The 26,678-nt window shown below is 30.2% G+C and overlaps 1 protein-coding gene across 1 annotated transcript in view; it reads left to right on the top strand.

The window, feature by feature from the left end:
* The window catches only part of Octbeta2R (Octopamine beta2 receptor), a 300,943-nt gene that overhangs the window by 267,927 nt on the left and 6,338 nt on the right, over positions 1–26,678 (top strand). The window contains exons 3-5 of the mRNA XM_065516130.1: positions 422–520; positions 14,034–14,132; positions 23,408–23,772. Coding sequence (XP_065372202.1) covers positions 422–520; positions 14,034–14,132; positions 23,408–23,772 — 563 coding nt within the window. The remainder of the gene's footprint in view (positions 1–421; positions 521–14,033; positions 14,133–23,407; positions 23,773–26,678) is intronic.

The raw sequence follows: 26,678 nt of genomic DNA, 5'->3' as shown, positions 1-26,678 counted from the left end.
AAATTTGCATTTATGTTAAATTTATAGTCATTAAGAAAACTTAAACTTTTGCCTTTTATCTCTATTTAACAAAAACTAATAGAAAAAAACACAAACGAAGCTAAAGCAAAAAAAAATAGCACATTTCTAGCATAAATGACTTCATGAATATTTGATATGAGATGGCATTTGACCCATAAAGGCAGAAGAAAGAATGGAAGGAAAACAAAACTAAAAAAATACTAGAAATTCTATTAAGTATAAACCCTAGAAACCTACAGCGTACCTACTACATATAACCATAAAAACTTATGTATGTAGGACGTGTATAATGTCTGTCTTTCTTTGCATGTTTTAACCTCTATTTTTACAAACATACATAGATTGTGACTCTTTCATTTAATGCAACATTTTTCTTTTTGTTCTTTTTGTCTCTTTGCAGAATCATAACGAATTATTTTGTAGTCTCGTTAGCCATGGCTGATATTATGGTCGCCATAATGGCCATGACATTTAACTTTAGTGTACAAGTAACAGGACGGTAAGTACGGCAAATATACATACATCAGTACGTCATTTTTATGAAAACACATATTCATTACTATGCACATACAAACATACATTCATACATATATGAATACAAACATAATGTGAATATTTACACAATTGCACATAAATATTTATACTGCATATAAACATTTACTTGCATGTGTATCTGGTATACACAATAGGGAGGTCCTATTTTTAAAATTTTATTGGATTTTTTATGTTCCCAAGGTCCAAAATTGTCTAAAATCCGTTATCTAAAAAACAAATGCTAAAACTTTGAACAAAATCGGAACATATTTAGAAGCTGCAAAACTAACAATTTAAAAAAAAAATTATTTAAAAACAAGTAAGAAAGTATGGTCGGTCAATAATACCCTACACCAAGTAAATGAGTAAAAATATTTTTCTTTCAAAATACCAATAATTTATATTCGTGAGTGATTTTCGGAAGTGGGCCTTATATGGGAGCTATGACCAATTTTGAACGGATCACCATGAAATTAGGTCGTGTGATTTATGTCTATATGAAAGTTATTTATATTGAATTTTGTGTATATACCAACATTTTTAAGTGATTTAAGCACGTTAAAGTGATTTTCGGAAGCTATATATGGGAGCTATGACTAATTATGGACCGATCGTAACAAAATTTGGTGACAATTTTGTATATATAAAACTGATTTGGAGCGCAATTTGTGTAGATACATATATAAATTAAACATTTATGACCGATAAAATCCAATTTCGAGAGGACATTTGTATGGGGGCTATGTGAAGTAATGCACCGATTTCAGCCAGTTTCAATAGGCTTTGTCCTAGGACCGAAAAAATTATATGTACCAAATTTTATCGAAATATCTTCAAAATTGCGACCTGTACTCTGCTCACAAGGTTTACATGGACAGCCAGCCAGACGGACGGACATCGTTTAATCGACTCAGAAAGTGATTCTAAGTCGATCGGTATACTATAAGGTGGGTGTTAGAACAATATTTTGGGCGTTACACACATCTGCACAAACGCATAATACCCTCCCCACTATGGTGGTGTAGGGTATAAGAAGATGCTCGATAAAATGGGACAATGACAACCACTTTCAATGATAAAGGACTTACTATGTTATGTTGCTCATGGCTTATGGATATCATAATCTGAGAACAACATATTATGATAAAATTATTCATCATAAATATGGTTGTCACAAACATATACTTGTTTACTGTTACAATAGTATGATCATACAATCATGTGAATCGTAAATTAACCATATTATGGTTACCACAATCATGTAAATAGTTACTGTGACTATAATATTGTTAAAAAACTTGTAACAATATTGATATGGTTACAGTAAACATGTACAACTATATTTTTTCTCTGCGTGCATTTTATTCTAAATGGATTTTAACAGGTATTGCATAATGTGACCTAGAGTTATCATGGTGGAATATTACGGTTTAATGTTCTGGGCGTTTTTCGGCCAATATTCGCTTCAAACGAATCAGTTGCGATCGGTACAGGTTCTCTGTGATGGATTGGCCAGATTTCAGCAGCTTATAATATATATGACCCTTTCCGTCTCACCAAATGCATAGCATTACCTTAGCGCCGAAGATATTTGGCTTCGGTTGGTTGGCCGGGATTCATATACGATCTCTTATTTTAGTGCAGAGATCTAACATTAATATTAAAATTACTAAATCGTAAATTAGGAATCCGAAAAAATAATTTGAAATTAAATATTTGAAAATACAAAAACTAAATTTTCTCGAAATCCGACAATTTCAAATAGGTTCCAACTCTAACATATTTATATATTCAAGGCGTATTAACAAGGTGAGTGCGTCCCGGCAACAAATACAACAATGCAAAAACAACAGGCAATTTGTTTTTGTTAAAATGTACGGTAAATGTCAAAATCAAGGCGAATTAAAATATTACTATGTTATTTACAATAACAAATGTAAACATAAACAAAGTTTGACATATAGTATACATAAAACCACATCGAATTAAGAAACAGCTGATTTTATGCACTCACCTTGTTAATACGCCTTGATAATGTTGATTAAAATCGAAAACAATTTTTAAAATTTTTTGAAATTTCGTTTATAATCTAAAATCAATAAAATTTTATAATTTGTTTTGATATCAAATTATAATCGATTATTGTTGTCACAAATTGTTTATATTTTAAGGGTAAAATTAAATGCAAAAATAATTTTGTAATACCTTTTTTTTTCAAAATTAAATTTTTCAAAATTTAGGGAAAATATTACTACTTTGACGCATAACACGATTTTGCCAAACTTTTCAGAATAAAATTTGTAGATGACCGAGATCAATTTTATACATTTGCAGCATTTCAAATCGCAAACCTGAAAAATAAGTGCCACCCTAAAAAAATTAAAATAAATTTGTGAAGAAATCTGCATGTAAATGCAAAGGTAGAATCACTCAACAAAATTATGATTAAAAATATGACAACACAAACGTGAAAAAATACAAAAGGAAAGAGATAATTGTGGAAATTAGCTGTTGCGAAACATTTTTTAAACTAATTTTTGAATACCTATAGAAACAATTTGAATATAACGCTGCATTTTGGGACAGCTTTAAGGAAAAGGTTGCCGGAAATAATAAAATTAAGAATGCGAAAATATATATAGATCATTGGAATGCTAACACTTTGGAGTCAGACATGTAGGATGGTGTAGAGTGGGTAAAAATTTTAAAAAATCAATTTTCAAATGCGAATATCTCCAAAGCTATAATAGATGATTTATAGCTACGGCGGAGATTCGAGGAGGAGATTCTATATATGTATTTTTTTTTTTGAAATCGGAACACAAACATAAGGTCCAAATTCAAATCTTTAACTTGACAAAACTTCCTCTTTGTGCAAATTTTATTCAAATCGGACTAACCGTTTAGTAGTTATAGATTTATTTCCCTCTTTTTTATCTATAATACTGAGCGACATAAAACATTCCTAAAGAACCTTCCAGAAAGTACTCGCTAAATAACAAACATTTTGTAGCATTCTATATATTTGGAGTTATACCCAATAATAAATGTACTTACTATAGTGTGTTTAAATACTTACTTTGCATTTTGTGTCACAGTGTAACTGACAGTTATCTCTCGATCAATATTTAATAGCATATGCAGAAAAGTACAAATCAAACTACAAAAATTATCTGTCATTTGTCGAGTTATGTCATCATTCAACTAATGTTGACAATTCAAAAAAGAGCTGCAAAAAATTCTATTAAAAGACAACTCAAGAAATGTTGTTAATCAGAAAAAACTTTCACATCAGCAATCAAGCAACAGAAATGTAAAAGTTGAAAATGTTACAAATGAATGTATGAACGAATGAATTTATTCATTCATATTTCAAAGTTTCTTTGTAGTAGACATGTGAATTATGGAAGTAGATATTTTTATATATGGGGGATTTCATGCCTAGTGAACCAAATTTTGAAATCGATGTCTTCGAATCGAGATGGAATTTGTATCAAGGTTACTTCTATTGGATAGTAATTGAAAAACAATTTTTTAACAAGATCGGTCAAGAACTCTCTGAGTTAGAGGAGGTTAAAATTTGACATTCTCATTCATGTAACTTATTACCTATTGTTCTTAGCAAAATGTTTCCCAAGTCAACTTTGTTGACTTTTTTTAAAAACGGACCATTTTTTCTCAAAAGAAGCTTAGATCTTTTCCTTGAAGACCTTTTTGGTAGCTTAGTGGTATGCGAGTGGGATATCTATCAAAATAAATGTTTTGTAACTCAAGACATACAATTTTTGACTTTGAAAGCTTATTATTTATTATTATTAGTGAGGCTCTACGCACTGCTACCCAAAGAATCTTTAGTGCAGCCTTAAATTTTTCATCCTAAGAGTTTTAGGCTACGTATAAATCCAAGTATTCTATTTGGTGAGAGATCAATTATGTCCCCCGGGGCCATTAAGGCCCTTCTGAGCCATTTAGTTCTGCATATTGCCAGCATTAATCAGTCGCATAGAACATGTTCAGAAGTTTCGGCATGTAGTCCACAAAACCTGCACTGTTTATTCTCAACGTTACCTAACATAAATTGGTGATATTTTTAAACACATTGTCTCGGTGGATAATCCAGTAAGTATCCTCAAATCACCATTTCCGAGCGAAAGCAACGACTAGGATCTATGTCTATATAGGGTTATGAATCGTTTGGACTGTCTTAGTCCTGGTAAATTATCCCAAAATTGGGCAAATTCCGATTCAACCCAAGAACGAATACCTTCCATAGTATAACCACGTGGGATGCCAAAGAACGGTTCAGGACCTACAAACGAGCGTCGAGCGCCCCTTTTGCCAAGACAATCAGCGGGTTCATTGGCAGCGTGACCTTCATGGCCAGGTACCCAGCATAATGTAAGTTCATTGTGTGCGCCGAGTTCATTCAAGGATGTCCAGCAGTCCATAACAACACCAGACCTCACTATGATGTATGATGATAGTGCTCTAAAAGCAGCCTGACTATCAGACATAACAAATATTCTATGGTTCCTTAATCTCCTTCTTAAGCATTCATTGGAGCATATAAGGATGACGTAAATCTCCGCCTGAAATGTTGATGGGAATGTACCTACTTGGATACCCCTTTGAAAATTGGGACCATAGATACCAGCCCAAGTGTCACCATTAGCCTGTTTGGAACCATCAGTAAATCATACTTGATCGACATTATTTTGCCACCATGGCTGATTTAACCAGTCGTCCCTTTCTGGTATAAGGACCCAAAAATTCCTATTTAACGCCAGAGTTGATGACATATAGTCCGATATTGCAATACTAGGATCATTTTCAAAGATGCCTAGAATGCGCATCTGCCCAACCAGATCTCCTGGCATTATACGGGATATTCCCGATAGTCTGGATGCACTCCTATAGGCCTCCACCATTACCAATAAGTCTAAGGGTGGTATGTGTAGGATTGCACCCAGAGCATGAGTGGGACAGGTCCTCATGGACCCAGTAGTGGAGACACAGATGAGGCGATATACCTTGTCAAGTAATGCTCTCGCACCATGCCAATGCAGCATATGTAATTATTGGCCTAATTATCGTAATAAAGGACTAGTAAATCATCTTCGGTTTTAATCCCCACGTTCTACCAAAAAGACGCTGACAAGAAGAAACAGCAATTTGGGCCAATGTCAAATTTGTACCACCTCTAACATGAAATCCCCCATACGTATATAGATAGATACGTGTTAAAATAAAGGTTTTTAAAAATATCTATATATTTTACAAACAATAATGTATTCATACAAACATATATCCATAAACATGTAAATAGTAGTAGTACTACTGTATATGTTGCCACCACACAGTGGCAGGCAGCATGCAGTAAACAATTGAAAAATAAGTGAACGAACGTACATAAATGCACCATGCATGAAACACAAGCAACCGTATAGAATTTATGTACCTAGAAACTATAAAAATCCATGACAGAAAACTAATTTCATATGCATGGACTATTGACAGCTATTTTTATGCAGATTTCGTGTTATAAAAAAAAAGTTTAAAAAAAATATGAAAAAAAAACTCAAAATAATACTTTAAAGGTGTGAACGTATAAGCGAAGGCTATATAATTTTTACTGTTTTTATGACATACATATGTATATATTGTAATAATTCCTGCCCAAGTGTGTGAGCACACTATTTTGTCCCTTACTGTATTGTCAAGGTATGCCATTAATTTCTTTGTTATACACTGTACTCAATGTCTAAGTTACAATGCAAGTAAAGTACAAGGTATAAAGACAACAAAATAAAAAACTGCAAAAAAAATATGAGATAAATGTATTCATACATTTGTTTACTGGCAGGACAAGAATACTTTTTTTCAGCTTTCATATTTGCTACCAAAATGTAAAGGCTATATTTATTCAGTCATTGTGTTGGGTACTCATTAGTAGACCAAGAAAAAACAGTATTAGTTTCACAAATAATTCTAAAACGCATTGATGATATAGCCTGTACTCGTTGTAGATTTGTGACCAATAACACGGTGCTACAATGGAAAAAAACTTGGAAAACGACCTATCGTGGGTCATAGGTCTTACTGAGTACATTACAGATTGTGTCAAAACATTTCAGAAACACCCTCAAATTCAGAAGTTGTTCTGAAAAAACCGTTTTCAGTGATGTTCGTCAACTTATCGGTCTGTAACTCAGTCAGTTTTTGTCCGACTTTAAATGCTTTAACGGGTTTTAAAAGAAAACTGATTACGCTTTCAACTGACGTGCATATTTTCATACATTTGTAAGTTATAAGTTTTGTTTTTGTTAAGAATATCTAAAAGAAAATATTTGTACATTTTTTAAATTACAAGGTAAATTTTGTCGAACTTTTTTCGAAAAAGTTTAATAACTTTTGCAAGTATAAGCCGATTTTGGCAACTAATGTCTCGTTCATATTTACATAATTTCTGTGCAAAAAATATGGTTTCATAGAAAAAAAAAATAAAAATACCTATTGTTGAGTTTGAAAAATTACAAAAAAAATAAAAAAGAAAGTGAAACTATTTATAAAAACTTATACAATTTCTTGGAATATAGATTTTGTGCATACATTTTATGAAAGTCTAATTCTTTTCCTATGCATAATGGTTTAAAAGTTTGAAATCGGTCTAAAAATGTATGAGGTAGAGGTACTAAAGTACTACGACCTACCCTAAAACAGTTTTTTCAAAATAAATCAAAATTTTGATGGTGTTTCAAAATCTTTGAACACGGGTTTAGTATGTCCTCACCTAGGCCTACAACCTCCATTAGGTCGCTTTTCAAGTTCTGACAAAAAGTGTTTTTTGTAGCTGAGTGTAATTTTTAATAGAAATTTTAAACTTGGTACGTTATCTAATCAATGATCGAAGACGGAACTAACTGTCAGCCCTTCTTTATAATGTTTCTAGAACTAGTTCTGTCATCAATTGAATAAAATCTCTAAAAATCAAAGCTTTTGCATCAACAAATTATTTTTTTTTAGAAAACAATCAAAAGAATATGTTAAAATGGTTGTGGTTTGGATAGAAGGTCAAATATATAACACAATTATTGCCTATTGAAAATGTTTTTTTTTCTCTCCTTCTGCAATCCAGAAGGAGAAAATAATCATATTTTTTTTTGCAAATTTTTTCCAATGTCAACAAAAAAACTATTTTTTTAAAATTGAATTAAAAAATTCAAACAAGTTTCAAAATTTTGAATGTATGTTTGACCTGGAAAGATTTTAAAAGTGCAAAAATTTGTGCAAAATATACATGTTTCGGTTACTTTAATTTTAATTTTATTGCAATTTTCAAGAAAAAGTTAAATTACATGCTACTTGTATGTGAGAAGAGAGAAAAAATTGAGAGGCTCCCTTCTTGTTATTCTTTGGTACGATGTCTATCATAAGAAAATATTTGCAATTAATAGATTCTGAAACAAAATCTACAATCATTTCCATATAAATGTCCATCAAGTGATATACTGACATGCTTTTTTCTTCTAAAACTTCAAGCTCGTAATAAACATATCAAACCTTTCATAAAACTTGATTCGTTTATTTGAGAAAGGCTTCAAATATAATGAGAGGATTGAATCTCTCTCATTCTATTTGAAGCCTCTCTCAATCGATCCTGAATTGAATCCCTGAGAATGAAAAATTCATTTTGTCCTTAAGGCGACTTCATTATAAGATGAGAACGATTCTACAACACGTGCAGCATTTCCAAAAATTACATGCAATTTGTTTATGTGTACTGTCGAAGTCTGTCTGTTGCTTTCGTTGCTTTTACTTCTGTTGTAGTATTCGTAACATAGTGAATTTGACAGCTCGAGCCTCTAAGCAAGTGCAGAAAAATATTCTTGTGATCCAAAGAAAGTTTAGCAATTTTCGGTTTTCTAGATCTCCTTGTATTTTGTGCATTTTGAACATTTCGATTTTGTGCATTTTGAACCGAAACATTTGTGATCATCAAATAATATTTTCGGAAACATTTTACCCCTAAGTCCAAACCTATAGGCCGTATCGTTATAAAGTTATTTTTTTTCTCTATTACCCCTCTTGGGAGCATTTGGCTTCCACAAAGCATTTTCCATCTTATACGATTTGTAAGCAGTTGTTTTTTCGCATATTTCCCATGTAAGACTGCACTCCTTGTTATTGGAGTATCGTGCGTCTTCATGTACGATGTTGCCATTATAACCAGACTGTTGTTATTTTTGTATCAGTTTCGTTAAACGGTTGTTGTTCCTGCTAAGTAGGTGATTGGTCTGCTGTAGCGGGTCCAAGGATTAATGTAGGATGTTGCCTTGTGTCAGTTTCGTTAATAGGTTTTTGTTCCAACTAAGTAGATGATTGGTCTGCTGTAGCTGATCTAGGATAACGGTGCTGCCATCTGTAGTTGCCTAGAAACAACGCCCTCTGTGTATTTGGTGTAGTGGTGGGGAACCTTGCTAATTTAATTCTTTGATTCCTAACTTTTTCCCAGGGGGTGTCGGTCTGCCTGACCTTTATCATGATGTTATCCTCTTTTTCAGGGGGAGGGGTGGTCAGGGATCTTCTTGGGTGGATTGTTTAGAGGGGGGTTAATTTTAAAAACTCGAAAACCATGATGAAAATTTTTTCCTCATATGACAGGGATCGAACCTTGGTTTTGTAGGCAAGCACTTTAACCACTACACCATGCCGTCATGGTATGACAATAATGTGGGAGCTATGGCTAGTAGTATGATTTTTACATAAATACAACTGATCTGTGTAAAATTTTGCTTCGAGAAATCATTAACCTTCGTTAACCCCGAAATAGACTCCGAAGCAGTGGCCCATACATGAGAGTTGAATACCATTTTAGTTTGGAGTACCGATGCAGCACTGCTAAGCGATTGAGGTTTTTTAATATAGCAATTACAAGGGGAGTTAATTTGAAGTTTTTTTAAACCATACAATCTTTGAGCATTCTATTCTGGTGGGTATGCAAAATTCTCTGTAAACCAATAAAAACAATTTTTTATACGTTTTTGTTGAAGTACGTTAGTAAAACACTGAAAAACTTACACAAACAATAAATGAGACAAAAAAAGCAGAGAAAAAAAAGGTAGAAAAAACCAAACACCCAGGCAACTGCAGCAACAATCATCATTTACAGTCTTAAACACATTCTAAAACACTCAATCAAACAAAAGCAGTCGTCATTTGAAGCAGTTTTTTTTTGTTTCTCTCTCTCTCTCTTACATTTGAATTGCATTTAAAGGTCCTTTTGTAATTTTGTGTTTTTATGTCGTTGGCTTTGTTTCTGTCAAACAGAGAAAGAAAGTGTATTTCAGTCGTTGTTGTCGTTACTCTGAGTAGTGATGAAGATGCTGTTGATGACGAGGAGGATTATGATGATGATGTTGATGTGATGATGTTAGTAACATTCAAGTGTAGTTATGTATGAATGTGTTGGAAAATGTACTTTTGTATCCTTAAAAAAAAACACACACAAACTTTTCACAAAGTAAAAAAAAAATAAAAAAAATTTGCATTGAAAAAAATCTTGGCCATGAAAAATATGTATTCTCAAGTTTTTGTAGTTTCCTTTGAGTTAAAATATTCAGCTTTTAAAAAAGTAAAAACATAAAAAAATACTATTAACTCGAGGTAACATAAGCCTGTTTTTGAACTAATTAAACAAAATTGTATTAAAAATATTTTCAATAACGTTTGAGTTATAAAAATAAATAAGACTTTTATTTTTTAAATCGACTCAAAAGAGACAATGTTGCTGCACAGATAAAAGGTTTTAACTAAATATTAAAGTTAAATATGTATTACCCCTTTTAATACATAAGTAATTAGCCCCTTTATAAAGCATACAATAAATATTTCAGCTATTTATTACAAAAATATCCAGCTTAATTTAAAAGTATACCCATGTTTATAATTATTTACCATCTAAGACCTATTTAGAGTTAATATGAATTAATGTTTAAACTTAATTGCGTCTATAGTGTCAGGTATAAAGGTTAAGAAAAATTGTGTTGTCCTCTGGTCTATTATAAAATGGTAATGCGACTACAATTATTATTGTTTTGGTAACTAAGTACTGCAACTTGTACGTGTATAAGTTGGAATAAAGGTTTAATGTTACCTATCTGCTTTGCAACTTATAACAATTCGGGCGAATTGCCCAAGTTTTACAAGGTTGGTCTACTTAAAGTTTAGTTTTCCATTTTTTCTTCTGCCTTGTTCGTTTGAAAGTTTAAACGTTTATATTGTTTTTTTTTGTTGTATACTTCAGAATGTTTTTGAAATTTGCTTGCATATAAATTAGTTGAAATCCTTAACCCTTTTTATACAATCAAGTTTATTTAGTAGAACAGTAACCTGGACTAATGTTGCACTATCAATGTATACTGAAATGCTACATCATCTTATGGTGGTCTCAAAAGCTTCTAGATAATGACCGTAACTGTTCATAAGTATTGTTCCAAAGATTGAAAATGTATTTTCTACAAAACATTTGGATGTTCGGATATCTTTAATCAGTGAAATGTCCTTTAAAAAAACACTTACGATAGCGAACGAGACACACTTTGATAATAAGCAATAACTTTTTTTGATTTTAATGATCGCGCAGTACTAATAACAAGCGATGATTTAGGTACAAGAACGCGACATTAGAACATCAACAAAATCTAATGAACATTTGTTTTGGCCACTATGTGCTCATAAAATACTGCAGTCTTATAGACTTTTCAGAGTGAAGTACAATGACTATGTGTCGATCGAATACAGGATAACTAACAGGTAGCGTTTCACAGGGAAGTGTACTAGGACCTACAATATATTATTTTATACCTCTGACTTACCTACGTGCGATAAATTGAGAAATTCTACATATGGTAATATACAACCATTATTAGCTCACACGAGGATCCACTCATTGCACCTAGTCAACTAGAAAATTATCTTTGTACATGTGGAGATATGATTGAAAAACTGGCAAATATGGGTGAATGAGTTGAAAAGTAAGCATGTTACGTTCGCTCTAAGGAGAGGAAATTGTTCACAACATTAATATACCTCAGTTTGTTTATATCACCTACACAGAGACAACAGATTCGTGATAGCAACCGAATTTGTTGCCAATTGAATGATTCTACCTTAGTGACCGAATTTTACAGTTGTAGCTACCAAATTTTAGAAGGGGTAATAAAAGTTTGGTTGCTTCAAGCGAAATTCTTCTTTGTCAACTGACTTTCTGTTGATAGAACCAAAAATTGTATATGTACAACCGAATCATTCGATTAGCACCAAATTCGGTTGCTATTACGAATCTGTTTTCTCTGTGTAGCATCTAGCTTTCATTGGTTAATCAGTGATCAATCAAAATTAAGCCTTGAATATAAAGTCGTCCTTTAAAAGACCGTTTAAAAATCAATTTGGACATATGGAATTCAATTATGGGGAATGGCTAGCAACACAAGTATTAATCTTCTACAGAGGGACCAATGACTTGTGAACCATGGTAAATAAGAAATGAAAAAATCCACAGGCAGTTGGAAGTAACATTGGTAAAGGAAGAGTTCAAAAAAGTCCGTGAGAAATATATTGTTAAACTGAAAAACCTTCCCAACCCGCTTGGAAGACAACTTGTGCAGAGCCAAACCTGATTAAGATGAGTGACATTTATGAAAGCTGTCTAGCTGATTCCAATGTTATTAAACAGTATCGGGAGAACTTGTACGTTGATACAAAACATGGTTCATGTAGAAGGAATGATCCACCTGATGTTGCTAAAGCCAATAAATAGAAAGCATTTTCAAAAGAGGTACCAACACTTCCGGTAGGAAGGTTAGCTCAGGTTAGTTAGCTCAGTACTCGGACTATTTGGTATGAAAATTTAAAGCCAATGCAGGTTTAAAAACATACAAGGCTCCAAAAGTTCATGACAGAAACTCTCCTAAAAATTTAGAGGCCAAAGACAGAGCACGGAAATTGAAGTCAAATTTTATACCAAAAATATACCTGCTGCATAATGGATGACGAAACGTACGTATGGACAATTTTTCGCAGCTTTCGGGTCAATATTTTTATGTTGCTGATGCTCGAGGGAATGTTGTGGAAAAGTTTAGAACCGAAAAGCAGAAAATTTTCCCAAAAAGTTATTGGCATGGCAAGCAATATGCAATATGCAGTAGGGGCAAAATAAGCCAAAAATTTTTTACAATGGAATCAATATTTTTATGTTGATTTCGGTGATGGACTACCTGTTCCAACAAAGTGACAGAAACCTATAGAAACCTTAAGGTAAGAGTTTCTGGAGTTAGACAGGTTGGGTCTAATAACTTCCATATTTTAGTTCCCGATGATAATTGATAAAATATGGAAAAAAATTACAAATGTTTTTTCAAGGTAGTCCTTTTTTTGTTAACATTTTGAGATTTTCAATGGGGGTTTAAGTATTAAGGCAAAACATAACGTAATTCAAAGTAAGTCCCAAAACACAAATAGCTCATATACTTTTTTTTGTGCAGTGTCAAATTTTTGTTGCACTTTCATTCCGCATACGTTATGCATTTGGGTCAAAATAAGCCAAACATTTGTTACAAAGGGCTCTATAAATACCGAAATTTACATCAAGGAATATTTACAAATGCATAATGATTAGAAAATGAAAATATAAAAAAATATTGCATAAAAAATGCAAAAGTTTACCTTTTCATAAATAAAGTCTTCATCATGCAAACTGAAAATTACATGGGGAAAACAACAGAGGTTGTAGAGTAAAAGTTGTTGATATTTACGGTAAATAAAACTCACTGCAACATAATCATGCTAATGAAAATCCATCACAGCAGCAAAGTTTTAGAGAATCAGGAATTTTGTAAATAATAATATAAAAAAGGTTAGTAATTAACTAATTAGTAAGCAAGTAAACATAAATAGAGGGAATGAAAAGGAAAATTAATATTTAAATATGGGATAGCGAGGTTTAGAAAATGAAGACAAATATTTTATATTATTAACATTTCATCCCAATAGTGGTTATACTAACTAATTACTAAGTTATGTTACTATAGCTGAAAACAAAAATCCTGGCATATAGCTGTATTTTTTAAACTTTTCTCTTGGTTACAAAACTGATATTTTAAAAATATTCATAACAATTTGATTTAAAAACTTTTATGAAAACAAATATCATGGAAATATCTGAATATATGAGTGAGGAAGTTTAATTCAACAACAAATAATTTCCCATATACATACCTTTATGTTTTAACTACAATTGCTTGTTTAGACTCTTGCCACAAACTTCGTTATCGAAACCAAATGTGCAACATAAAACAAAAACTTATTCAGCTGCACTTTTATCATGTTCATCATCATTCATGCAATTTAGAAAATTGATAAATATTTTTTTTATTTTTTTAAATAACATTCTATTTTTCTTTCTCTCTATCTCTTTACAGTTGGCTTTTCAGTCCATTCCTATGCGATTTGTGGAATAGTTTGGATGTGTACTTTTCAACAGCGAGTATATTGCATTTATGCTGTATATCAGTCGATAGGTAATTATAAAATGCAAATGAATATGTAGAAATATGAACCAGTAATATTCATACAATATTTAATAAACATAAATAGAAAATGTATGAATGCGTACAGTGGGCATACCCAGTCGTTCTAGGAGGCTGTCCCGAACTAGTGAATTTATCTATCATTTAGGGTGATAACTAGTTACATAACTAGCTATTTAGTAATTTTAACACATGTAGGGTTCAATTTTACCTATTGGATCTGGTCCAAAGTAGTCAACAAATTCGATTCACATACCGGCTACCGACAGTCAGTTACCTTACTAGCTACCTAACTGGTAGCAAGTACGGTACGTTATGTAGCTAATCGGGTGCAAGCGGAAGCTAATTGACCTCAAATAGTCATTTAAAAATACATCTCATTGACAGTCCAATAAGCGATTGCTTGTAAACCAATCTTCCTCCGACAACTGTGCAATAAATTACTTTTGTGGCTAAAATAACAACGTTCTGAAGTGAAGTACAAAATAAACCTTTAAAGTGACTACACTATAGGTTACTTAGACCCCTTTCACACTAGGCAATTTAGTTACGCAAGTATCTTGCCCAACAACAAAGCAGCATGTAAAATTTTCTTCTCCTTAACCCGACATTACCTCTGACAACAAACAAACAAACAAACAAACACAAGAGACTTGCGCAACTAAATTGCCTAGTGTAAAAGGGATCTTACAGATACTAAATTGACAATTGACATAACTCTAGGTTGCATGGGATGTCTGTATACTGAAGCAAACAAAAAATCTTTATGAAAATTATATCAACACAATTTGTATAAAACCAGTTTGTACGAATTAAAACGTTTAAAAAGTGACTACACTCTAGATTGCTTAGAGACACTTAAGTGACAATTGACTTCACGTTAGATTACCTGAAATGTATGTTTTTCATTACAATAAGACTGTATGATAGCTGGTCCACAGTAGTCAACGCATTGGATTCACATACTGGTTACACAGCGTCGGATACTAGATACCTCATTGGTTACTTGATCAGCTACATAACTAGTTATTTAAATATGAACGGTTGCTAATTGAACTCAAATAGTCAGCTAAAACTACATATCACAGACAGTCCAATAAACAATTACTTGTAAAAAAACCTTCCTCCAACAAGTCTCCAATAGATTGCTTCTGTTGGGAAAAATTACTACTTTCTAAAGTGCAGTATCTCTTAACGTAACTTCACTATAGGTTACTAAGAGACTCTGAAGTGACTATTGACTTCACGCTACGTTACATGGGATGTCAGTATACTGAAGCAAAAATAAAAATAAACTGTATGAGAATTATATCAACACAATTTGTATAAAACCGGTTTGCACAAATTACTCACAAAACTTTTAAAGTGGCTACACTCGAAATTACTTAGAGACACTTAAGTTACAATTGTCCTCACGCTAGATTACCAGGGATGTATAACGTAACCAATTGACTTCTGCCTGCACTACAAAGAGCACATACGTGTCAAATGACCACAAATATAGCAAACAGAGTTAGCCAAGTGATTAGACATTAGTGACAATCACTATTTAAAAGTGATATATTAACTGCTGGGTATATTTTCATTTACCAATTTACACCCACATATACCTATAGATATTGTGATTGTAATACAAGTAGTACATTCAATTTCACCAATTCGCATATAAATTTGTGTAGAATTTAATCATGTACTCTTGAAAATGTAAAAACAAATTGAATACAATGTGCAAAGATTATGGAAACACAAATACACTCAGCGTAATAAAGATATGGAAATTTGACAAAAAATTGCAATCTAGCTGCAGACGAATGAATTTACTGTAATAAACTATGAGCCACATCTATTGCAAATCATAGACGGTATTTTCACAAAAAAATTTACCAGACCTCAGGAGCTACAGTGTCGCTTATCTCAATATTGATACATATAACTAATGAGTCATTTATTGACGATGACCGCAATGACGAATACAATTCGGTCGAAAATGTTCGACAACATATGGGCGACACCTAGATAAAATTGAACAAATATAGCGAAAGAGCGACAATGTTGCTTGTTGTTCAACAAGATTGTGGTATATTAATTTCACCATATTTTCCTGTGATAATAAAAAGTGAGTCAGAAAAAACGTATACACACTATTGCAGCCGAAACCATATTTAAAAAAAAACGTGAGACCCGAGATGTAGTCTAATTATGCTAATTAAGCGTAAAGCGCTTTATTTACAACTTTTATAACTTCGGTGACTCCCACTTAAATTTTCCGCAAACATTTTCGTATTTTAATCCTTAAATGTACTTTTGAAAGATCAGTTTTTGATTTTCTCGAAAAAAGTGTCAAATTGACCCCTAAATAGAAGATATAGAGATACAAAAATGATCCCCACAAAATTCAACAATATATCTCTGACAATAAGAATTCTCTCAGACATTAACTTACAACATTTGTTTCTACCAAAAAATTAAAACTTTGATCCACTGATAAAAAAAATTCAGACCAGCTGGACGATAAGTTTATTCCACAAAAATAATCCGCTCAACATGCCCTTTCAGAATTATATGGTCGCTTTCTGTTCCAATCAAAAAATCTGAATTTGTTGGACAGTGTAATTAATATCGTAATGAAATTGTATATAAACCAGTTTTATATGAACCTAAATATTTCTACCAGCTTTTGTTACGATCGGTCCATAATTGTCACATATTGATGGTGAACATTAGAGTATTCGAATTATTCGGTTTTTCTCTTGTTCGAATAAAACGAATAAGAGCTTTTGACTTGTTCGAAAAATTCGATCACACGTTTAAAATTAATCAAATTATTCGAATAATTAAATTTTTTTTAAAAAAGTAAAGAATGAAGTTTTGATGTCGGTTTTTTAACATTTTATTGTTAGAGAAAAACAAAAAATAACGTTAAGTTAACAATTCAAGTATTGATAAAGTTCATCATTAAATTTCCATCAGAAATATTCTGATGAAAACAATCTACAAAACAATTGACTAGCAAACCCTTTAGTTTCCGTTTTGGAGCTATGCTTTAAAAAATTTGAGCTAGTTGGACATAATCCTGAATTCAAGTACAATATAAACGTATTAAGAACTTTTTTATGTCGTTCATTAATTCGGGTTTTAAATTGAGTAACTAGTTATTTCTTTAGTAAATTAATTATTCACTATTTCTAAATTATTTATAACAAATTGTATTATACCCTCAAGCTCTATCAACGTTGCCGAATCTTTGCTTAATAAAGTGGTCTTGGGGAATTACACAATAAAGGGAATCTGTCCAAAGTTTGATATCATTGTCAGTGAACTTGGCTAATATGAAGTCAGGTAGTGCATGATTGACTCATTTACAAATACGAAAAAAATTTATTACCATGTTATACAAAGATGTTCAAAATCATATATAAGACGAACTCCATGCTTTTCTTGCAACAAAACGTTAGTTTGCAATATTTGTGTTCATCATTCGATTTATTAAATACACTTACGTACGCGGTTAATAACATCACTTATATAGATATATTTTAAGATCATGGCCTTCATCTATTTCAATGTAATCATTATAAATGTCATCCTCAATATCACTTTCGACGACCGTTTCAAAATCACATTCTCCATCACATTCAACTCTACTTTAATCTAAGTTAAAATTTTGATTATTAATTGCGATTCTTCTAATATTTCGCCAGCTAAATAACAAATATTTTATTTTCATTGGTTCAAGTCCTAAGTTAAAAATTTTGAAATATTTGTTTTTAGAATTGTAACTTCTTTCAGTAATATGTATTTATATTTAGAAGGAGCTATCGGAACACTCATCTACAGTGATCGAAAGTCCCTTTGTCTTTAGTTATTTGTCGAATTTCAGAAACAATACAATTTTTGTGAGTCATTATTACTTATTTAAATTTGGAATTATGAAACATTTTAAGCGATTTAATAAATTTAAATATATATGAACATTTATTCGTTTTATTCGATTATTCTACATAAAATTGTTCGAATTATTCGTTATTCGAAAATGGCCATTTTTAAATTGTTCGAATAATTATTCGTAAGAAATTATTCGATTATTCGATTAATCGAACGATCATTAATCGAATGAATACCCAAGTGAACATACAATATTTGGCATAGTCGAATATAACACTGTTACTTGTTAATATATGTACTATTTTTGATGAATAACCACTTCTCTCAGCCAAGTTTAAAAGTTTAAATTGATTATATTAAGTTAGGGGCACTTAAGTAGTAATTAGCTCTACGCTAGACTACCAGGGATATGTGAAGTTATTAGTTACTTTCTATTTACATTAAAAAATTACTCAACATATACAAGTAACTACATATTAATGAAAAATCTACAACATTCTGTCAAAACTTATGCGATGATTCATTCTAACAAATGTTTATTATCCACTCTTAAGGAAAATTCTAATTGTTTCTAAGTTAATGAGCATTTATATGAATCAAAACTTAAGCGATTATTCCAACAAATGCTCATTATCCACTCTTAGAAAGAATTTAAAGTGTTTCTCAGTAAATAAGTATTTATACGGACAAAGAACAAACATTTTGCAAAATTTCTCAAGAATATTTCCATTTTCAAATCATTATTGACGTATTCATTTCCATGCCAGTATTCAAGTGCATTCCCATTAAAAATTGCAAACCAAAAGCAAATGATTTTCAAATGTTTTGTACATTTGTTGGTATTATTTTTGCTTTCTGTTCCACCACAAATACATAAACTATCATTCATAAATTTGTAATAAATGCTACAAAAATCGAAAAGAAGATGAACAAATATTGCTGGTTAAATGTGCATAAATTGGGAATTAGCAACAATAACTTGAACCAAAATTCATTCGAATGCAAACATGAAATGCACGAAGAATATATCGACCACAAAGGAGTTAATCAGTGTTTATATCAGTGTATTTAGCATAATGAGGGAACTTTTTTGGTTATGGGTAAGTTTTCATTCGAAAAAAAAAAATCGATAACATATTTCTGTAAATAATTGATAACAAATATTAAAAGGGTTGTTTTATAATTTCATAATTATTACGGGTTTATTACTCATATATTTGGAATATATTTAGATAAAAAAAATCGATTTCTGTAACATAAAACTCATCGTCAAAATATTTTCCAATTTTTAAATATTCAGTTGAATCTTAAATAACTTAGCGGTACTTAAGTAACAATTGACTTCACTCTAGATTACCAGGGATGTCTAAAGTAACCAATTGTCTTCTATCTGTACTACAAAGAGCACATACGTGTCAAATGACCCAAATATATAAATTGGAGACAGCCATGTGATAAGACATTAGAGATAATTACTGTCTATAAGGGATACATTGAGTACTTGCTTAACTGCTGCGAAATTACTCATAAAAAATGCAGTACACAATTAAGTGACTGCCCTCTAGATTACTTAGAGACACATAAGTGGCAACTGTATTCACGTTAGATTACCTGGGATGTATAAAGTAACCAATTATCTGTTTTCTATACTACAAAGAGCACATACTTGCCAAATGACCCAAAATATGTCAGAAAAGTGATGAGACATTTCGGACAATTGTTGTCTATGAGGCATAAATGGACTATGTACTTCCTTAAATGGAAGTCATATTCACATTACATCTACCAGCTATGGAGTTTTAATGTTAAAATTAATATAATCTATTTACAATATTTCAACCAAAAGTAAATCTTGTTTAAAAAGTCATAAAGTTAAATAAAAGTTAAACAAACCACAATAGCGTCAATAGTGGATGAAAGTATGAATGTATACTTAATGCAACATATGTGTGTGCCTTGACTCAATCACTCACTCATTCATTCAATCATTCAACTGAATTTAATTTACAAAATCCTATGAAAATATTGTTATATTTTCTTGTGGGAGACTGTGTGTTTTCCCTTTTAAGTGTTTCCACTTAACCTCATTGAAAATATATTCGTGCTTCATAGTTTTCTTTCATTTCAATGTTCGTTACTAGCAGCAACTTACTACACACGTATTCTGTAAATGAAAAGAGAAATTGCAAACATTTTATTTATTCATTTTTAAATGCCAGTTTACATTGCATTTACTTTTATTTCTCATTTCCCATTCATCTATTCTTTGGCATTTCCGTACCTGCGTCTGCAGGATGAAGCCATCTTTCATGCTCATGCAATACATTAGGATGGATGCATTTGAAAATCGTTGTGGCTGGTAAAATGTCTGATATTTGGAAAAAAAAAACATTCATATATTATGCAGCCAGCTCTGGAACTGGTTGCATATGAAAGAAATCCTAAAATAGAAGCTATAGTCCTTAAGATTTTGTAATGGAAAAAAAGTTAAAATAACTGAATATTAGGAAAACAATAGCAAGAATGGATAAAATATACAAACGCACTTGCATGTCAATGAAAATCATTTCACTTTTAAATGTCAATAGCAAAGAGGTAAAACGTTAAAAGATGTGAACATAAGGCATGAATGAATGGAAATTATGGCACTATGGATGGCTATTACCAAAGTGAATATGTCCAAGTTTGTTGGGAGAAATATTTAGGCTTTCTTTTCCCTAATAACACTGTGAACAGTGAAAAAAACACACGATCATGACTGTATAGGTTCGACTCTCCTACAAAGGGTAGTAAAACCCTATACTCAGTTTGTCCATTTTGGTGACCGATTTTTTTTATGGACCCCAAAAGTATCTGAAAATCAGTGGGGCCTCTAAAAAAGGTTAACAGCTAATTCAGACTTTATTCAGGGACCGTAACGGTTATAAGTGATATCAAAAAAGTCATTTTAAAAAAAAAATTTCATCTAAAAGAGTTATTTTTCACCGTAAAAATAAAAGTTTGGATTGGATTGGATACGGTTAAAAAAGGAGTTTTACTTTGCCGTTATAAAATAAAACTCATTTGAGGAGTTTTATTTTTCTCGTTAGAAAAAAACTCTTCAAATGAGTTTTATTTTTCCTGTCAGAAAACTTTAATTAAGTGACTATTTTATAACCCGAAAATATTTTATTCGATTAATCCAATAATTTATTCGATTAAATAAATATATTTTTCGTTAAAAGGTTATTCGGGAATACAAAATTAGAATTTTAGTAAAATTGTTTTTTGCTAAATTCCCAATTTTTATTTATCACATACTTCATTCGAATAATCTCTATTTTATTCGATTAATTCCATTAGTTTTATTAGATTAAATGGTTATTTGACTACTGTAAATAGACATTATTCCATAAACAAAAAACTTTAATCGATTAATCGAATATTTTATTCGATTAAATAAATATATTTTTATTTACCACATATTTCATTCGAATAATCTCTATTTTATTCGATTAATTCCATTAGTTTTATTCGATTAAATGGTTATTTGAGTACTGTAAATAGACATTTTATAATTAACTATTAAACTACATTTTGATTAGAATAATTGCATATTTGTCCGAATGTTGTCATAAGAATCATGAAATTACAATATCTTATTCGAATAATAGCATTTTTATTATGAACCGAGTACTATTTGAAAACTGACTCGATCGAATATTTTATTCCTTTAAATTAATAATTTGTTCGAGCTATCATAGATTTTACGCGATTAAACTAACTTTTTATTCGAATAATCTAAGTTTTATTCGAATAGCCTTTTATTTCTTTCGATTAACATAATTTTTTTTTTCGAATAATCAAATTTTTATTATAAACCGAAATATATAGTCGAATAATTTATTTGATTAAACATTTTTTTATTCGATTTATCAAATATTTTGTTCGATAATATGAACTTTGTACTGGAGTAATATCATTCTTATTACAGCAGTTACGTATTTTGATCGATTAAGGCACCTTTGAATTCGAATAATTGTATTTTTATCCGAATGTTCAAATATTTTATTCGAACTAACTAACTAATAAACTACATTTTGATTAGAATAATTGCAATACAGTACGAATATTGTCATAAGAAACATGAATTTATAATATTTTATTCGAATAATAACATTTATATTATAAACCGTGTACTATTTGAAAAACTGTCTACATCGAATATTTTATTCGTTTAAATGAATAATTTTTTCGATTAATCTATTCAAGTTATCATAGATTTTATTCGATTTAACAAATTTTTTATTCGATTAATCGAATAGCACTTTATTTTTTTCGATTCAAATAATTTGGTATTCGTATAATCAAATTTCTATTATACACCGAAATATAATGAAATAGTTTATTCGATTAAACTATTTTTATTCGAGTTATCAAATATTTTGTTCGATAATATGAACTTTGTATTGGAATAATATCATTTTTATTACAATAGTTATTTTGAATTTTGTTCGATTAAAAAATCTTTTGATTCGAATAATTGTATTTTTATCCGAATGGTCCGATATTTTATTCGAGTCAGAACATACTTTATTGCATTTTGTACCATTTAGTTTCATATTTTATTCGCATAAACTACCTTTTTTCAAATTTATTTTGATAGTGGAATTTATGACTGAGATTTACCATAGAGAGTTGAGAAAAATAGAAAATAAATTTACTAAACCCACAGTGCACTGAGGAAAGTGCTTGTAACATATAAAAGCAATTTCATAACATAGTCGTACAATCAAACAGCCATCGTCATCATCTGCATCATCAGCATCGCACTCGTCATCGAATAAATGCATAAAACCTAAACAAACACTCATGTACAAATCCATGCAAGCCTTCACAAACACACAGACTATAAGAGCGTTAAGTGCAGCAAATATATACAAACAATACATATATACACGTACTACAATATCGCTTCATGGTCTATAAGGAATGGCAACAAAAAACCAAAATGAATTGAAAATGGTTACACAACATTCAACCAACAAATGGGCCATCATAATACCAAATAAGTAGTAAATTTATCAAAAGGTAAACTAAAGTGTGCGTGTGTGTTTGTATGTACAAAACCGTCAATAATGCTGGGAAAATAAAAATCTTAAGTCAACACACCTGCATTTGCAAACAGGCACTAAAATACTCAAACACATTCAGTCGCCTGCAACTAGCAGCAAAAGATTTACATTTTGCAACAATATGTGTACGTTGCCATTCGCATAAGTTTGATTTTTTTTTTTCATTTTCAAACTTAAATCTCCTCCTCCATTTGCTATATTTCATTCTCGGCTACCTTTGCACCAATTTAATTCCTTTTTCGTTTTTTTTTTTGTTTCTTTTTTCAGATACTATGCCATCGTTAAGCCGTTAAAGTATCCGATTAGCATGACAAAACGGGTTGTTGGCATTATGATACTCAATACATGGATTTCGCCAGCTCTACTATCCTTCCTGCCCATCTTTATTGGTTGGTATACCACCGATGAACATAAGAATTTTGTGAAAGAACATCCGGACCGCTGTGAGTTCATTGTAAATAAACCGTATTGTGTCATCTCTAGTTCAATATCATTTTGGATTCCATGCACCATTATGATTTTCACCTATTTGGCAATATTTCGTGAGGCAAATCGTCAGGAGAAACAGATGATGATGCGTCATGGTAATGCAATGTTAATGCATCGGCATTCAACGGTTGCCGGAACCGGAAGTAAGTAGAAACAATTGAAAAATTCATGAATTTTCTTCATCACTGTTTTTGTTGTTGGGCATTTTTGGTTTTTTGCTTTTTTTCGTGACATTTGTGTAATTAAAATTGAGGCGTGAAAATGAACGAGACACACAATGTTGGCCGAAAGGTGATGCCTGAAAAGTGTTTGTTTGTGTGTGTGCGCGTGTATGCTTGTTGTATGAAGGTGAAAAGTCAAATGGCTGGAATAATCGACTCCCAAAAATGTGCTCGCAAATTATGTAAAAATTAAAGAGTTTTTTGTTCATTTCAATTCAATTCAAGTAAAATATACTTTAATTTAAATTGAATTTTTTAATTTTCAGAAAACTAATAAACTTTTCTTGCTACTTGTCAATGCTGCTCTAAAATATTTAGTTAATAATTGAATTTTGTTAACAATGAGCAAATAAGAAAAAATAAGTGCTCTGATGTCGTACTAAATATGACCAGTTCAAGTTTTGCAGAATTTATTCAGAAAGTGTTAAGTTTTCGTTAATTAATTTCATTAATCGAATAAATTTAATCGATTAAACTATTTCTTATTCGTTATAACACGTAGTTTATTCGATTATGTTAAATTTTTATTCGAATATAACATATTTTATCGATTAATGTGTTATTTTATAAACCGAATATATAAGTGGGTTAATCGAATAAAATTAACACAATATTTTATTCGATTAAAATAGTTTTTTCATGCGAGTTATTCGTTTGAGCTTAACAACTTTTTATTCGAATAATCTTAATTTTATTCGAATAGTACCATATTATTTTTTCGAATAATGTGGTTTTTATAATGAACGGAATGTGTTATTTAATAAACCGAATATAAAATAGGATTAATAAATTTTGTATTCGTTTTAACTATTATTTTATTCGATTGAACTAACTGGTTTTCTAATAGTCCCATTTAATTCTAATAGTCCCATATCATACCATATCAACTACCATTTTATTAGAATAAACGTATTTTAAATTCTAAACTGAAAGTATTATTTGATGAGCCGAATATATAATTGGATTAATCCAGTATTTTATACGATTAAATTAATATTCAATTGAAATAAATATTAATTCAATCGAATAAATTATTGGATTAATCGAACATTTTATTCGATTAAACTAATATTTGATTCGAATTTATAATTGGATTAATCGAATAATAAACCATTTAATTATTCTAGTTATCACATATTTTTATGGATTGTGCAACTTTTTTATTCGAATTCAATCGAATAAAGTTTTGAATTAATCGCACTAATATTTGATTCCAATATATAATCAAAAAATAATTAAATCGAATAAAATCGATAAATTTTTTCGATTTAATTATTATTTGATTCGAATAAACTATTTTATTATTCGAGTTATTGCTTATTTTATTGGATTGAGCAACCATTTTATTCGAATAATAAAATTTTTGTTGTTTTGGATGAACAGAATATATTGAATTAATCGAATATTTTATTCGATTGTCATTTCTTTTTTCGAATAAAATATATGATAACTTGAATAAAAATAAAGCTCAATTGAAATAATTTAATTCAATCATTTTATTCGATTAAACTAATATTTTATTCATATATAACTGGATTAATCGAAAATGTTATTCGAATAAATTATTATTTGATTCGAATAAATTATTTTATTATTCGAGTTATCACATATTCTATTGGATTGAGCAACACTTTTATTCGAATAATATAATTTTTATTGTTTTGGATAAATTATCGAATATTTTATCCGATTAAATTTATATTTTATTCGGTTGGACTAACTTTTCATGCGAATAATCTATTTTTATTCTGATAATCACATATCATATTCGATATTTATTTATTTTTTTAAATTATAATATAATTTTATTTGAGTTGTCATATATTTTATTCGATGAAACTAATTTTTTATTCGAATAATTATTTTTAATTTTTTTTTTTGTATTTCTCTAAAACTATACTTTTTTAAGCGCAAGTCGTTTCGTGCCACATTTTTTTCGAATAATCGGTTTTTTATTATGACCAGTACGTGATAGTTGATAAAAACAATATATAATGAGATTAATCGAAGTTTTTAATCGATTAAACTAATTGAAATATGTAATTGGATTAATCGAAAATTTTATTCGTTTAAATTATTATTTGATTCGAATAAACTATTTTATTATTCGAATTATCGCTTATTTCTTTGGGTTGAGCCACCATTTCAAATGAATAATAAACATTTTATTCCATTTGATAAACCGAATATTTTAAATTTAAATATTTTATTCGATTGAATTATTATTTATTTCAATTAAACAAATTTTTTGTTTGAATAATTCTTTTTAATTTTTTCGAATAATAACCGGTATGAACATAATGTGTTATATGTTAAATCTTTTATTCGATTAAATTTATATTTCGTTTGACTATTATTTTGTTTGAGATATCATGTTGATGATGTTTCTATTTATATTAATATAATGAAATTTAGATTTTAAAATACAATTTGTTTGATGGATTAATATCTCTATATATTCACAATCTAATTGATTTACTTTTAGCTAATTTCTTAACTAAATTAATATTTTAAAACTTTAAGAATTATCATAATACTTTAGGCAAATTAATTTCCTGTTTGTTTTTCTTAATTTTCAATATTAAACCTTTAATATTAATGCATACATTTCACACGAATCCCTTGTTATGTTGTACAATCTGATATACACACATCTCTGGCTAACTCATTTTACACTCTAATACACAAATAAATATATCCCAATCTAATGTTCTGATGTTGAATATTATTTTACCATTATTTAACTAGAAACTTATTTCCTAAAATAGTTTCTCGAATGCGGGTTTTAAACAACAGATAACAACAATAGAAAAACAAAGTACTGCCAC

Source organism: Calliphora vicina, chromosome 1 (assembly GCF_958450345.1).
Source record: "Calliphora vicina chromosome 1, idCalVici1.1, whole genome shotgun sequence".
Taxonomy (NCBI): domain Eukaryota; kingdom Metazoa; phylum Arthropoda; class Insecta; order Diptera; family Calliphoridae; genus Calliphora; species Calliphora vicina.
Note: the sequence above shows the minus strand (reverse complement) of the source record. Positions and strands in the feature narration are given on the sequence as shown.